The following is a 17,657-nucleotide window of genomic DNA, read 5'->3' on the forward strand; positions in this document are numbered from 1 at the left end:
AAATCTTTCCTAATCTAAGCAGATCTTTTAACATTCTAATAAGTCAACACTTCTAATACTGACGTGTTCCTGCAATATTTGTGCTTCAAAACTCTAGTCCATAAGTGTCTTACATCATCTGTTTCTTCTTGTTTCATCATCCTCCACCCCAATTTGGCTGTGAGAGCTTTATTAACCTGGTTCAGGCTTCTAAACCCCAGCCATTCAGCCTCATTTGGTTTACATAGATATTTCCATATCTTGACATGCATATATCTAGATCCTGGTTGTTTCCCCACCAGAAAGCACATAGCCTTTGCTCCATATTCTTACAGAGTTTCTAGGGTATGTAATTTGTTGCCGTGGATTAGTTCGAAAGTGATGAAATGGCTGCTTTGATCATGAATTCCCTTCCTGCAAAGGAATGACTGCCTGCTTTCTACCCTTCGAGCTTTGCTTCCATTTTCTCAATGAGGTAGTTGAATGTGCTTTGCTGCAGCTGGATCTCCTTATAAAATTGGAAGGTCTTGGCAAACAGCATCTGAACTACCTTGCTTCAGGTTCAACTCCTGTTTCCTTGCATTGCTAACATTTGGACTGTATACGATTGTTGCTTCAGGTTCAACTCCTGTTTGACTTCCTGTTTCCTTGCATTGCTAACATTTGGACTGTATACAATTGCTGACTTCTCAAGGTTTGCCTCCTGCCCTGAGAGCTGTCCATACATTCCAAGAGCCTCCTTTATTGCAACCGTGTATTTCTTGTCAGCCCTGCAAAAAATGGGGAGATTATCTGCAAACATCAAATGGTTAATGGCTGGAATGCTTGTGGCAAGCTTGATTCCTTTCAGTTTATTGAGAGTGGCTGCTTGCAGTAGAATCCTGCAAAGTGCCTCATTTGCAATGATGAACAAAAAAGGAGAGATTGGATTTCCTTGTCTTAAACCCCTCCTGGCTGAAAGAAACCCATCCAGCCTCCATTTAGCAATACTTAGAATGATCCTGTTGATATGCACTGCTCAATCCATCTCATGTATGTGCTTGGGAACCCTAGCTTCTTTGGGACCCACAAAAGAAAGCTCCACTCCATGCAGTTATAGGCCTTTGCTATATCCAGCTTCACTGCCATCATCCCCTCTTTACCTTTAGCTCTCCTCATTATGTGCATTATCACTTGCAACAGTATGTTGTTATCCTGTATATTCCTTCCTGGCACAAAACTTACTTGAAACGGGGATATGATTCTACCTAAGAATGGTTTTACCCTGTAAGCACTAATCTTTTAGATATTACCTTATAAACAACATTACACTAACTTATTGGCCTATAATCCTTAATCTTATGAGCAGCCGTGATTTGTGAATTAAGGCAATTGAAGGTATGATTCATCTGTCTAAGCATATAACCACTTCTAAAGAGACCTTGCACCAGGTTAACAAGATCATTACCAATAATGTCTCATTGAGACTTGAAGAAGATTGCTGATGTACTGTCCTGTCCGGGTGCCTTGAATGATGGCATACTCGTTAACACACTCTTTATTTCCTCTTAGAAGTATGTGGCTAATCATCTGCTTGTATGAGGTTAATTCTTGGGAGTTTTAGTATAGAAAGTTTCTGTAGTAACTTTGGAAAATGAGCACCAGGTTCCAGCATGGAATGCAAGGTTATATATACCGATGAATAGCAACTGTTTTGACCATGAACTTTTCTTTTCAATATTTTATGAGAGAAGTATAATAGACTTTCAAACTCTTTAGTACATCATAATGTTATTGTTAAACATGAATATTCTCTTCCATCATCTTTCCCTATTAAATAATTATGTGTACTTTATAATCTCTTTTCTTGTAGGTAATTGCTATGGACCAGAGCTAGGTGTTTGAATATAACTTTAGAAATTGATTAAACTGACTTGAATCTAGAACTTAGACCAAGCTTTAAAAAAGGTGTCCATAGTGCATGGAGTCCTTTGTTTTAGTGGGTTGTGGAGGAGGGTTGTATTTGTATGTAACCTTCCCTTTGCTTTTCTTCAAAGAGGGTGTTTCCACAACTCAAACCTGTGACCTTCCAGTCACAAAGGAGCAACCTTACAGTTGCTACCTAGGCTTACCATCTAGTCCAAGCTATAACATTGAAATAAGAATTTGTACACTAGAAGGTATATTCCCAAATCCACACAGCATACTGACATAAAGGAAAGCCTGTGGCAATGGTAAACAAGAATCTAGCAAGTTCGAGGGCTTAATAAAATGAAGAAGAGCCTGCAGATAGTGAAAGTACCACCAACTTCTTCCCTTGATTCCTGTTCAACATTTAATTATTGGCCTTTATTAAAGAAAGTTGCTGTTGGCCTTGTTTCTGCCATCTTAGGGAAGATAAGTTCAATATTGAGCCAATTTTAGGCATGAGAAATTTTCTTAGGACCCAGTGATGCCGATTCCTCTTTTGCCTTTTGTGGACTAATAGGTATCTTTCATGCACTTTTAGATCATCATAAATGAAATTGAATGCTTTATTCTATTTCTTGCTAATGGGGATTATTGATTTGTGATAAAGACTAGTAAGAGTTCCATTCTGCTAGCTATTTTATCTGCCTTATGAAATGTACAAGCTTATGACAAGAAAAAACTTGATCGTCTGACATATGCTGTTATCTTATGTTTTGGTATTGAAGAAAGGAAATGTGGAAAATCAGAGGGAGCACTTAATATTTCTTCTTGCAAATATTGATGTAAGGAAAAAGAAAACAGAAAATTATGTCCAGGTAAATCTTTCTATTTGTCTGCTCAACATTAATATAGCTTCATTTCTCTGAAGATGTATTTTTTTTTTCTTTTTCTGATAAGAAATATGTGGAGAAATTTATATCATGAAATTTTCTCATGACTTTCGCTGTAGCATACTTATTTTCCATCTCATTTTACTCTAATCTGAAGACTGATGATAAAACTTTTTGCAGTTGGATAGTGTGACTGTAAGATCTCTGATGGATAAAATTTTCAAGAACTATAGGTCATGGTGTGACTATTTGCACTGTGAACCAAATCTTCTGTAAGTTCCTCAGTTGTTATCAGATCCTTGACATTATCTTTGAATTGCGTATTGTATGATAGTAGTTTACAACTTAAACCCCTAAAGTCTTCAATTTTATTGTTCCTGCATCGGTTCACAGGATTCCACCAGGTTCTGATAAACAACAGCTACAGCTTATTTACATTGGACTTTATCTTCTTATTTGGGGGGAAGCTTCAAATGTCCGATTTATGCCCGAGTGTCTTTGCTACATTTTTCACAGTGTATGTTTCCTTTTGTTTGAAGTTGCACAGTATCATGGGTTGTCTTCTTATTTACCAATGCTCTATGCTGTTCCTACCCTTCGATTGAATTATAGATTTCGTTTCAGCTATATAGTTGAACTCATTTGGAATTATGTTTTTGATTTATTTAATGTATGGGGTAGTCGTAATGGGAATTCATCTTAATGTCAGATTATTTTGCCCTCCAATTTCATTTATTTTGCTCAAAGAGAAACCGACTAAGTTTTAGTTTATTATTAGAATTACTTTATTGGGAATGAAGGGTCATCCCACTGACCCTTCCATTTTTGGCAGTGACTGCATAGAGAATAGGGTGAGTCTTGTTCCAGCACTCACAATCCCCAAACTGGTATTAAGCCAAAGATTTAGTCCCAATTGTTAGTATCATTTCAAAGCGACATGAATTAAGCTTATTACATCTTTTCAAAAACAGGATAAAGATTCTAATTCAGGACTACATATAGCTTCTATGTTATTTGTTTGCAGTCCATGTATGAGGGAGCATGTGGAGGGGATTTGGCCAACCCATGTGTCACTTCAATAGGCTGATAAGCATAAACTGTAATGGCCTGTCATGTCAACCCTAACTATGGATGTTAAATTATGTATTTTAGTGAATAATTGGGTTGATGGAACATAATTATGCAAGAAATGATAAATTTTGCTAAAATAGGCCTAGGGCCTGGATTACAACCAAGTAGTGAACTTGATGGTTGGCAGGTGGCTAGGACAGGCGGGTTATCAATTAGGAGGATCAACTGAACTGTTTTGGTTGTAGGCAAACTATGGTTGACTATGGGTTCAACCATGGCCAATGCTTGGAAAATCGGCTATAGATGGTGTAGTTGACTTGAGATTGACTATGGAGGATGAACAACACTGGACTTAGGTATAGTCAAATTGTAATGGATGCTATAGTTGACTACAAGCTCAAGTATGCCTATTTTTAGGGTTTTTTCATGAGAAAACGACTCAGATGAAATTTAAAACCCATTTCAAAGACTTTGCAAATGGGATTAGATCAAGATTTCCTGTGTGATCTCAGCCATTTAACTTTGAAGCCCATTTCAAAGACATTTTGGTGGAGGACCTTAGATCAATTTAAATTAAGGGTATTGAGCTTACTCAATGCATTGTGGAGAGATGAAGATTTACCTAGTGTTAGGGGATCTAATAGGTTCACTAAAGTGGCTAGATGTGATTAGAACTATACCCTTTTTAATTCTAAAGGTTGTTGTTATGATGTGGCTATGATAGATGTACATACAAGGTGGAGAAAAGGGTAAGAAAAGGGAGAAAAGGCTGAGTGAAATGCTTTTTCAGAGCAAGATAAGAGAACAAACCAGCTTTAAGAAAGGGCTGTTGAGGGTCAGCCTTGGGCTGAAATTGGGGAAGATGGTTCTCCCAAAAGTATAAGTATATGGCTGCACAAGAGTGTGTACATGCGTACAATGGTGCAATTATAAAGGTGCAACCTAATTGGCTAAGTATAAAGATGAGAAGGTACACAGAAGAGGACTGTCAGGTGTGGCCAGCTAGAGGTGAGGTCATGCATGCATATAAATAATATACGTGTATACAAATTAGAATGTAATGGATGATGTGGCTACTAACTAAGAAAATCCATAAACCTGGAGGTGGTTGGGTGAAACACTTGAAACTGATTGCCCAAGGCAGTGTGTAAAAAGGAGTGCGCAAATGTGACGAAGCTACTTGGTGTGAGAGGAGTTATGAATGTTAGAGACATAGTCTTGTTTGGCATGGTTAAGGCTGCAGGAAAGGCTGAACAAGGTGATATGCTGATTTAATGGGGCAAATCCTGATGCACTCTGAAGAAAAGGTTGTATGCTACCTGAAAAGGCTGATTGGGGTTGCCCATTGGCTGGTGCACCTACAAGAAAACTGGAAAAGAGGGCTTCCATTACACAAATACAAAAATAGCCTGGGAAAAGTGGGATATGCAGTGGTAAATTAGTCCAACCAGCATCTCTAAAACTTCTGCCTAATATAAGCAAGTGTAGTGTGGAAAAGATGCTATTACTTTTGGCATGACGACGACGTGCTTGCGTGTGAGCTGCCATGCTTGTGCCTGAGTGCTTGCTGTGTTGTAAGCTTGAGTAAGGGGGGATACTTGATGTGAGAGGGCGTGAAGGTGTAATAGAGGTTGTGTGTGTGCTTGTGGCTACTGTGTGAGAAGGCCAGCCGGGCCTGTGAGGCCTGCACTAGGGGTTTCTGCTTCATCTTTACATCGTTGGTAAGATCACTCTTCATCTTATGTTCATGGCATGGGCATCATGTTTGCATTGCTGTTATACTTGGTTGACATGCCTAGACTCGCTGTAATGCATGCAAACATGGATTTATGGGTTATATGCATGGGGCCTAGGCATGATTGTGATACTCTCTTGTAAATGGTTGGTCCTAAATCCTTGGAGTGGTTGCCCCTGGGGGTTGAAACCATGGAGAGGTGTTTTGATTAGCCTAGTGGCCATTAAAGGGGTACCTGAGACTTGCATTAAAATAGTTTTGGCACGATTCATGTATTGTATGCATATGCGTGCAATGAAATCCCTAGGGCACAAGAAGACGAAGAACAAAAAGTCGAGAGAGAGAGAGAGAGAGAGAGAGAGAGAACCACTTGTAAACAGATTTTACTGAAATGAAACTGAACTTAAACTTACAAGAGAGGATGTGAGCTGCTTATATCTGCAGCTCACTGCACAACAAAGAGGCACCGCCTCACACCAACTTATCTAACACAACAGCAATACAACTTACAATTAATCAACAAACTACTACTCAAACAAAGCAATAGTAGCAGCAACAACTCTATTATTGTAAGACATTAGATGCTTCCACACTCTCCCTCAAATCAGGCTCCGTAGATGATGAATACTTGATCTTGGGTTGCCCTACAGCAACCTTAGAACCAGCACACACAGGTGACAACCTTATACCAAGCTTTCCACACAAAAACAGATCCGGTCTCTAGGCAGTCCTTTAGTAAGAATATTAGCTATCTGATCAGATGTTGGAACATATATGATTTCTACCTCACCACATTCAACCTTCTCAAGAATGAAATGTACATCAATCTCAACATGCTTGATTCAAGAGCGAAAGAACAGATTCTTAGCCATGCTCTTGGCAACCAAATTATCACTCCACACTATTGGAGTAACAACACATGGATACCCCAATTCCAAAAATAAAGATTTCAGCCACATCAACTCTTGTCACACCTTGGGCAACTGCCCGATACTCAGCCTCTCCAACAGATCTAGTAACACCAGATTGTTTCTTGGACCCCCATACAATGTGATTCCTTCCAAGATACACACAAAAACCACTAGTAGATCTTCTAGTGACCTTGCAGCCAGCATAGTTTTCATCTGTATAGACTACTAAAGACAAGTCATCCGATGAGGGAGAGAAAACCAAACCCATGCCAATAGTTCCTTTAAGGTACCGGAGTAGCCTCTTACAAGCTAACCAATGTTGAGACTTTGGGTTAGACAAAAATTGGCTCAATTTGTTCACTACAAACGCTATGTCCGGGCGAGTGTAGGTTAGGTACTGCAAAGAGCCAATAAGAGTTCTATACAAAGAAGGATCAGAAAAGGGATCCCGTTCATCAGTCAATGAAATCCTGGCAACCATAGGAGTATCACAAGGCTTGCAATCTTGCATAACAACCTTTTCCGACAAGTCAACAACATACTTGGACTGAGTTAGGTAAATACCACTACCCTCCCTATAGGCTTCAAACCCTAGGAGGTAATTCACAAAGCCTAGGGTCTTAAGAGCTAAGTGTATCCAGATCATGAATACAAGACATAAGGGCTGTTGAATCCAATCCAGTAATGAGTATATCATCAACATACACCAAAACAAAAAGTTCATAACCAACTGTCCTCTTGATAAACAAAGAAGCATCACATATAGCCCTAACAAAACCCTAACTCTGCAATGCAGCCCTTAGCTTTGTATACCAAGCTCGAGGGGCTTGCTTGAGGCCATAAAGTGATTCTTCAATCTACACACGAGTAGGAAATCGAGAATCTACAAACCCTTCAGGTTGAGCCATGAAAACAGTCTCAACCAAGTCTCCTTTAAGAAAAGCGTTATTAACATCAACTTGTTGTATGTCCTAACCAAAAGTGACTACTAGAGAGAATAAAACTCTAATAGTTGGAGCTTTGACTATCGGGTTAAAGGTTTCAGCATAATCCACCCCCAGAGTTTAAAGGAAACCCTTGGCCACCAACTTGGCCTTATACTTAAGAATAGACCCATTAGCATTATATTTCACCTGGATAACCCATTTGTAGCCAATCAAATTCATATCCGTGGAAAAAGGAACTAGGTCCCAGGTATTATTCATTTGCAAGGATGTGTACTCTTCTTCCATGGCCTTAACCCATCGTGAGTCTAAAAGAGCCCCATGAACTGAACTAGGTTCAAGAGAACTCACTAAGGCATGAGGAGAAGAGGCAACAAGTTGTTTGGACTTTGATCTTATAATCATAGGATGAACTGATGGGGCTGGAACAGTCTTGGACTTAGGTAGAGAATTTTTAGGTGTTGGTGGCTGGGTAACAAGAGGTTGTAGTTCATTCCAAGCATTTGTAGACTAAGCTGAAGTATCGTGAGAGCTAGTGGAGATAGGGCTAGATAAAATAGAAGCCGGAGACTATGCTACCTGAGGACACGCTAAAGAAGTAGAAGAAGAAGAAACAGGCTGAAGAAATGCAGTGGAATACCCATTTAAAATTGAGGAAGATGGCACTGATTTAGGTAGAGAAGAAGATGAAGGAGAAAACAAGATAGGAAAAGGAAATTCACTAGGATTGAATTGCACATGTCTAGACACATACACTCTCCCTAATGGATGCAAGCACTTATAGCTAGCTTGAGTGTGACTATACCCCCCAAAAAAAAAACACTTGACAGAATGGAAGTCAAACTTATGCTTGTTATAGGGAAGAAGATAGGAGAAACAAGCACAACCAAAAGGTTGAAACATTAGATAGTTAGGTTGTTTGTGGTATAGTAATTCGAATGGTGTGTGGAACTTGAGAGGTGAGGAGGGAAGCAAATTAATGAGATGCATTGTTGTTTGAAAGGCTTCCACCCAAAACTTGAGGGGCATTTGGGCATGAGCTAACAAGGTTAGGCCCATTTCAGATTTATGTCTATGTTTTCTCTTAGCTACATCATTTTGTTGATGGGTGTGTGGATGGGTAAACCGAGGCTGAATGCCATTATCATGAAGATAAGGTAAAAAGGCTTTAAACTCCCCCTCATTGTCTATTTGTAAGGCTCTAAGTTTAGTTTGATACTGAAGTTCAACAAACTTGTGAAATATGGTAAAGACTGAAATGGTATCTGACTTAAGTTTTAAGGGGTAAAGTCAAGTGTACCTAGTGTATGCATCCACAAAGATTATGTAGTATCTAAACCCTTTAATAGACATAACAAGGAGCATGTCCCCATAGGTTTGAATAGACCAAATCCAAAGGCTTAGTAGCAGTAATTTCACAGCTCTCAACTTGCCAATCTTACAAGAATCACAAAAGGATAAATTTGAAAGAGAGCAAGAGATACCCATTTTATTCAACACAAATTTCAGTACATTCAATGATGGATGTCCCAATCTATCATGCCACTACTGGCAAACATTAGTGTTTTGAGCAACAATTACAACCCCTGACAGCTCATGACAAAATGAGTTCTGTCTATTACATGTATTCAAAGAAGGAAAAGGTGAGTTGATGGATGAAGTCTCTAGGGATTGGGCAGGGGTGCAGTTAACAGTAGAATAAGATGTTGAAACCAGTCAATAAAGCCCATCCTTAAGGTATCCCCAAAGTAGCACCAGCCTAGAAGCCTTGTCCTTAATCAAACAAACATCCGAATGAAACTCAGCCACAACATTGTGATCATGAGGAAGTTGTGAAATACTAAGTAAATTTTTCTTCATACTTGGAACATGAAGAACATTAGGTATGAAAGAACTGAATTAGGTTTAAGTAGTGCTTGTAAATAACTAATACCTATATGAGTAATAGGCAGTTTCTTACCATTGCCTATGGCCATTTTATCCCCACCATTATAAGGAGTATGCAAGGACAAGTTGTTTAGGTTTGAAGTAATGTGGTTGGTTGCCCTAGAATCCACAAACCAAGATGGATCTGAAGGAGAAGACTGGGCAGCAAAATTATCAGAAGTTAGGGTTTGGGAAAACTGCCATAGTGAGAACCTTGTATAGAACCTGTCTCACTCATGTAGGCTCCATTAGAATCACTAAAGGAGGCCATATAAGCTTTGGAATCTAACTGATTGGGTCTGCCAAACTCTTGGCTAGACACTCGCTGAAAATTTCTATCAAACCAATGATAGCGCCTGCCTACAAAATGCCCTAGCTTCCCACAAAACTGATAATAAATCCTTCTATTTGATGCTCTACCTCGGCCTCTCTCTCCTCCTCTATTTTTATCAAAACCACTATTCTGTGTAGGAACAGATGCCACATCCACATGCATAGAATCAAAACTTATTGAAGACTGTGGTGAATTTTTAATTGACAACCTTTGCTCATGCATCAATAGTAGGTATTGAACCTTTTTCAAATTAATTTCATCCATCTGATACGTTATTAGGCTCACAACTGTTTCATAGTCCTGATCTAGACCATTTAATATAGCAAGCAACAGATCTTTATCATTTAATGGCTCTCCTATGGCTGCAAGAGCATGGCCTATTGTCTTAATCTTGAGGATGTAGTCATTTACAGAAAGTGCATCCTTCTTAATTGACCTTAGTTGCTGCTTCAATTGAAAGGAATTAGCTATAGTTTGATGTGAATACAGATTTTTCAAAGAGAGCCATACCTCGGCAGATGATTCACAGTGAATCACCTATGCTAACACCTCTTTGTCAATGGTGGAGAAGAGCCATCCCAACAAGAGCTAATCAGATCAGATCCAGCTCAAATATTCAAGATTGACCACGGCTTCTCCTCCTTCTGAATCGGATAGAAACTTCACTAGAGGAGAGGTCTTGTTGAGAAAGGAAACGAGATCAAAGGCTTGAATTGTAGCAAGGATCTGAGCCTTCCAGAAGATATAATTGCTGGAATTGAGTTTTATAGGAATGAAGTTGAAGGCCTTTGCCACTGCTAAGAAATCAGATTGAGAAGCAGTTGACAAGGATGAGGATTGAGGAGAATCGAGGAGAAGGAGAGGGAGAGACAGAGGAACTGAGCGCATGATTGGAGGCCATTAGGACCGAGCAATTGGCTCTGATACCATGTATTGAAAGCCCTAGGGCACAAGAAGACAAAGAACAAAAAGTCGAGAGAGAGAGAAAGAACCACTTGTAAACAGATTTTACTGAAATGAAACTGAACTTAACAAGAGAGGATGTGAGCTGCTTATATATGCAGCTCACCGCACAACAAAGAGGCACCGCCTTACACCAACTTATCTAATACAAACAACAATACAACTTACAATTAATTAACAAACTACTACACAAACAAAACAATAGTAGTAGCAACAACTATATATTATTGTAAAACATTAGATGCTTCCACAATGCGATCTTGCTGAGCTTTTAGGTCATACATGTTAAACCATTTTTCAGATGTCCAAGAGGGTGATGGGGCAACCAAGGGATGATGTAGAGGCTCATCCAAATGTGGATCCCTAGCTAGCATGCATGATACATTTTGTTGTTTTTATGTATTAATGGTCTTGCATAGCATGCTAAGTATCTTGTGTTCGAAAAGGGGCTGTAAAATATTATATACACACATTTATTACAAAAAGTATGGCTATATACTAATTTTCATTATGGAAATGCATCTTTGTGTCGTGTGCTGGTTTTGGTAAATTTTGGGAGGTGTCATTAATGAGAAACCAGTGAGTACAATTACGAATGGGTTTGGAGATACAAAACAATAAGTAAAAGGTGTTGAAGACCATGTGAGAAGTCTTAAGGGTTGCTAAGGCTTTAAAGGATCCACTAAAGTGAGTTTGGGATTAAAAAAGATCAAAGACACAGGCAATTGCTTGTAGTCGATCAATTAGTCACAAGACTGACTATAATGGCTTTAGGAACTTTGAACTTTGACTAAGGAGGCTGTTTTCAACTAAGAGTCAACTGTTAACGACCATAGTTGATGGGCCAACTATAGCTCAACTATCTCAAACCATGAGCAACCAATTCTGTACAAGGCCAAACGATTGACTAGGATCTATAGGTGAAGCCCTAGTCAACTATTTTCAGGCAGACTGGGAAAGACCTTGGCTGTAGTCATTGCTGTAGTTGACTGTCATGGGATAAGGACTTCAATTCCCTAGGTGAACTGTAGTAGTTCCAAAGCCGAAGACTAAGAAAAATCCTAAGGAAAATTCAAGGGAATAGATCTCTTAGCCTGATCAAACCTAATGTCGAAGTAACACCCTAAACCATACAAACACAGTAAGAATAAGATGATTAAGAGATCATTCAACCTTTTTCCTTGAACATGCCAATCATTGGGTGGCAGGAAAGCACAAGATTTTCCATTTGTAATTTCTGCTGTGTTCACCTGATTAATAAAATCTTATGGGGGTTATGGGAAGGAAAACTTTAAAGTTTGGTTAAAACAAATTATCCCCATATTTTTCATAATTAAAAGCAAAAATTGAGGGCCATGACATGAGCCTCTTGGAGAATGATGGATGAAATGTGGGTGACATACTGATGGCATTGTGCATGACATTGGTGTGTTAAAGAAATACACCCTATCGCATTATAGAACCTAAGGACAGGAAATGAATCTTTTCGGGCAGGTAAAAAGTGAAAAAACAGAGCATGTGTCACATGTAATTATGATATTGATTACGATTAAAAATATGTTGTTGCCAACATGAAGTCTATCTGAACTAGAAGTATGACATGATCCAGCAGTATCAAAAGAACTGCATGCTGGACTTTTTATAATCACCCACCTTTAAAAATTATCTGGCATCATTACAGTTAAAAGATCCTGTGAATGTCAATACTGATGCTGTAAAAGTTATCTAGTGTCATTAATGCCAAGCTTTTGTGGTTTGCTGGGACCATAGTTACCAGTTTTATTCCTCCCCACTGGAACTGCTATCTGGAATGTGCATTCTGGAAGGCAGTTCTTATGCATCCCTGGATCATGAGGAACTCAATCTGGGTTCCCAAGAATGGGGATCCAAACTGGTGCTTGAATCTGGTTAAACCAATTTAAAACCTGGGAAGAGACTGAAAAGTTGGAATAATTTTCAAAAAGAATTAGAGAAAAGAAGGTTTGCCTGTCTCATTTCTTGTATATTCATTTCCATTTTGAATTATATTCAAACCTGGCTTCATTTGCATAGCACTCTTCATTGCATAAGTTGTACAAGAACATAGAAAAGAATGCAAAGCAAAACAAGCCAACTCCTATAATAGTAAAGTATCAATCCAACTAATTTCGATCCGAGTACAACTTTAAAACGTACCATGACGTGAAATAATAAACCAAGTCAGTCTACCTTGTCCGTAATACAAAAATAAGATGCTCATATACCCTGTACCTGTTCCTGTACCATGACCTGGATTGTACCATGTTCCTGGTAACTATGGCTTGGACCAATGCAGTGTAAAGTCTTTAGAGTAGTTTAATCTTCAATTACGTTGCAACTCTTGGTGAAACTTCTACACCTCAAAGTATGCAATGAAGTTCTTTCGAAATATGAGAAATGTGATTCATCTCGGTCTCTCACATTTAGATGTGTTTTGTGGTGGAACAGTCACTATGTTGGCAAACATTTTTCAATGTGATATGGTGCACAATTTACTTCTACATTGTGATTATCGCCAATTTTTACCATATGGAGTAGTTTCAAGAATTTACTCCTGCCACTTGGTTGAGCATGCTATTTTGCTAAAGCTTTTGTAAAAGGAGCAGCTGTTGACAATAACAAGCACAAGTAATCTTGACAGTCATGCTCAAGGAATTTATTATTGAATCTTGCTCCCTTAATATAGGTGGCCTGATACTTTTGTTTTTGTGGTCTGCTTTGCATAAGAAAGTAACACTTCTTTTGTTTCAAATAAATAAGATGGCGGGGGTGGTTCATGGAATTTTATTTAGCAATGCTCCAGTCAATAGAGGCACATATTCAACAGCACTATATGGTGAAGAGTCTTTTCTGCATGAAGTTATAACCCCTATTTACGAGGTCATGCGCAAGGTAGTCCATTTTTTTAAGTAGCTTCTGCCCTTTCTTGTTTGTATAAATTCCACATTGTTTTCTTAATTGATTTTTATTTGATCCAAAGGAAGCGAGGAGAAACAAAGGTGGCAAAGCAAGTCATTCAGCATGGAGAAATTATGATGATTTAAATGAATATTTCTGGTAAATATTTCAAAGTGGACTTCTTCTGATGTTAAAATGGATTACCAGTTACCAAGTCTTTTCTCCTTTTCCAGGTCTCAGAAATGCTTTAAATTAAGTTGGCCAATGGACCCCAAAGCCGATTTTTTTGTGAACTCCAGTGAGATAAAGGTTTCAGATGCGGTAATTTTACATGTGCACTAATGTTCTGAAACTCTGATTTCGGTCATTGTATATTAGTTTAAAAAAGTTACCTGTTTATTATGCTATTTGACTGTTAAAACATTGTACTGAACTTTGGAAAGTAATTCTTGGTCAGCTTGAAGTCACTTATGATTTAACTGTTGAAGAAAGAATAGAAGGCGGCATATTGAAGAGATTTAAGTTTTCTTTATAGTGGGAAGGAATAGATTCAATCCTGAAATTAGGTATCAGCAAACATGTTTGAATTAAAATGATATGACAATCTTGATATGGATTTTGGTCTATTATTTATGTGAAGCCCAAACATTTTCTGACTCTTAAGAAATATTTGTTGGTAGCATTAATCATTGAAAATTGATTGGATGGCTCATACCTATATGAGTTTTAGAATGTAAGATTTCTGGAACTATCAGTAGTAGATGTACCTGATTACATTGGGCATAAGATAAAATAATGGAACATGCTCTGTTTGGTTGTGAAATATCTACTGATGCACTACTACTTTTCCTGTATCTAAAATAGCTTGGAGCATTGACTGAGAAATCATAATTTATCATCAATTCAGTTCTATACATGGATTATCAATGGCCTGGAACCATCACGTTAACATTTATTCACAGCATAGATGCTTGGAAGGTTCAAATTTTGTTTGGATGTATTGTTTCAATTATCCTGCAAAATAGCAGCACTCCAGAAATATTTCAGGAATATGTGGAGATAAAAAAAAATGCTTTGGAACACTAAAAACTCGGTTTAAAGCAAAACTAAAACTTATTAAATGTTCTCATCTTGGTAAAGCTCATATTTTGTACACATTGGTACTTTATTACCCAACATTATGTGTCATATAATAAAGCTGGTCTTATAGCTGTTTTATAAAATTTCTGTTCTAGCTTTTGTGTGATCTTACTATCACATAGAAAACCAGATGCACTTTTCCTTTTAACCAACCTCCCTTAATTCTACAAGCAAGATCCTCATTAATCTCCTCTACCCATCTTTTGGGTTGATTGATCTAAGATACCTAAATTGGTTTTTTCTTGGTATGATTTGATCTTCCTATTTTATCGTAACATCATCTACACTTATATTCTTAATAAACTTGCATGCCGTATATTTTTCACCTTACTTAATTTAAATCCTTTAGATTCTAAAGTGTTCCTCTATAATACTGAATTTAGTATTCATGCCTTCTTTTGTCTCATCAACACTATATTATTTGCAATAGCATACACTATGGCACCTTTGGTTGAAAATGTTTAGTAAGTTCATCCCTTCCCAGGGAAAATAGGTAAGCACTTAATGCAGATCCTTGGTGTAATCTTACTGTAATTGGAAAATTTCAGTGTCTTCTGCATGTGTTTTAATACTAATTTTTCCTATGTGATACGTGTCTTTAATAAATTGTATATAAGAAATCTGGATTCCTTTTTTCTCTAAAACCCTCCATAAGACTTCTATAGTCACTTCACCATAAGCTTTCCCTATATATAAACACCATATGTAAATCCTTTTGGTTACCTCTCTGCCTTTCCATTAGGCGCCTCAACAAATATATAGCTTCCAATGTTGACCTATCAGTCATGAAACCAAATTGTTTTCCATTGGTTTCTCTTTTTAATCTTTGCTCAATCACTTTCTCCCAAAATTTCATAGTGTGACTCATTAACTTAATTCCTCTATAATTTCCACAATTTTGAACATCTCCTTTGTTCTTGTAAATGGGCACTAAAGTGCTCCTCCTCCACTCGTTCGATATCCTTTTTGATTTAAGGATCCATTTAATAATTTTGTTAACCATAAAATGCCCTCTTCTCCCAAGCATTTTTGTACTAATATTGGTATATTATATAGTTCAACCGCTTTACTATTCTTCATCTTTTTCATCAAAGATTCTCCTATTTAACTAATATTTTAGTCATTGGACACCAATGTGTCAAAAGTATATCTGAGCATCATCTAAAGAGAAAAATAGAGAACATGAACTATTTAAAATTGCTTTCTTTTTCACTTTGTGTTAAAATTGTCCACATTGAACAATGCTTTTAACATTTGACTCTTTTGGTTTCTTATGTAAACAATTCATGTCAATTCAAAATAAGCCATTTTGAATTTGAGAGTTCTATGAAGCTTCTAGATCAAAAATAATATCTAATCCATTGTAACAACGAATATTCAAAAACAAAAAAGAAAAAAAAAAAATCTTCCTTCTGTAGGATGGATACATAGCTTTCAACCATTCTCCTAGTCTGTTTGTCAAAAAGTTCAAACTTTCTCAAAACACAAGATATCTGGCCAAAAAAAAATCACTGGAATATTTTGTTCATGATTGAAATCATGTGCATAATGTGAAGTTTCTGGTGCTTCTTTCTTTCAATTGGATTAAGATTGTTTGATCATACTAAATAAAAACAAAAGAAAATATGTTCATCATCTCAGGAAGTTTTATGATGCTGTGGGAAATTAGGGTAGAAATTTTCTATATCTTTTTCGTTGAATCAATAGGGATATGTACAATAGGTGATTTACACAAATATGGAAACAAATATAATAATTAGGGTAAACTTCTATATATAGAAAAATAGACATAATTAAAGCCTTAATTCCAGCCTTAACTCCCGATACCTTAGTTCTAGCCTTAATTCTTGACACTCCCTCTCAAGTTGGTGAGTAGACATTGTCTATTTTTAGCTTAGCTACAATCTTATGAAAAAGTGGACTATTGAGTCCCTTGGTTAGGATATCTAACAGTTGTGATTCACTTAGTACATAAGGTGTACACATGAGACCATTGTCAAGCTTCTCCTTAATAAAGTGTCGGTCAATTTCAGTGTGTGTTTTTTTATCATGTTGCACAAGATTGTGTGCAATGCTAATTGCAGGCTTATTATCATAGTAGAGCTTCATAGGACCATCCCACTTGAGGCTTATATCTTCCAAAATAATCTTCAACCGTAGTAGCTCACATACACCCTACACCATTGCCCGAAATTCTGATTTTGCATTTGATCTTGCCATGCCATTATGCTTTTTGCTCCCCCAAGTAACTAAGTTTCCTCCCAAGAAAGTGTAGTATCTCGTGGTGGATCTTTTATCAACCACTGAGCTTGCGTGGTTTTCATCGATATAGGCCTCTAGAGTGAGTTTGTCACATTTCTTGAATAAAATCCCCTTTCCTATAGTTCCCTTAAGGTAGTGCAGGATTCTATAAACTGCTTGCAAGTGGAGTTGCTTGGGGTTGAGTATGAATTAGCTCACTACGCTAATTACATAGGCAATGTTAGGTCGTGTGTGGGATAGGTAGATTAGTTTGCCAACCAGTCTCTAATATGCTTCTTTATCTGTGGCCCTATCTTCCTCTGCTTCACCAAGTTTATGATTGGGATCAATTAGGACGTTGGATGGTTTGCAAGCCAATTTTTCTATCTCTCAAGACATCAAGGACATACTTATGTTGGGATGTAAAGATCACTTGTCTTGACCGTGCCACTTCAATACCCAGGAAATATTTAAAGTTCCCTAGTTCCTTAATCTCAAATTCCTTGGCCAAACACTTTCCTAAGTTCTGCCTTTCCTTTTCTTCATTTCTTGTCACTATGATGTCACCAACATAAATGACAGCAGTAACTCCCTCTGAACCCGAGTGTTTTATGAATAAGGTGTGACCCCCTTGGCTCTGCTTGTACCCTATGGAATGCATTACCTTTGGAAAATCTCCCAAACCAGGCTCTTGGTGACTGTTTCAAGCCATATGGT

The 17,657-nt window shown here is 37.6% G+C and overlaps 1 protein-coding gene across 2 annotated transcripts in view; it reads left to right on the top strand.

Annotated features, from left to right (window-relative positions):
* The window catches only part of LOC127792202 (callose synthase 7), a 63,482-nt gene that overhangs the window by 15,840 nt on the left and 29,985 nt on the right, over positions 1-17,657 (top strand). For both annotated transcript variants that reach the window (XM_052322625.1, XM_052322626.1), the window contains exons 7-12: positions 2,655-2,744; positions 2,940-3,031; positions 3,153-3,276; positions 13,422-13,553; positions 13,642-13,718; positions 13,793-13,880. In XM_052322625.1, the coding sequence (XP_052178585.1) occupies positions 2,655-2,744; positions 2,940-3,031; positions 3,153-3,276; positions 13,422-13,553; positions 13,642-13,718; positions 13,793-13,880 (603 nt within the window). The remainder of the gene's footprint in view (positions 1-2,654; positions 2,745-2,939; positions 3,032-3,152; positions 3,277-13,421; positions 13,554-13,641; positions 13,719-13,792; positions 13,881-17,657) is intronic.

This window comes from Diospyros lotus, chromosome 15 (assembly GCF_014633365.1).
Source record: "Diospyros lotus cultivar Yz01 chromosome 15, ASM1463336v1, whole genome shotgun sequence".
In the NCBI taxonomy this organism is placed as follows: domain Eukaryota; kingdom Viridiplantae; phylum Streptophyta; class Magnoliopsida; order Ericales; family Ebenaceae; genus Diospyros; species Diospyros lotus.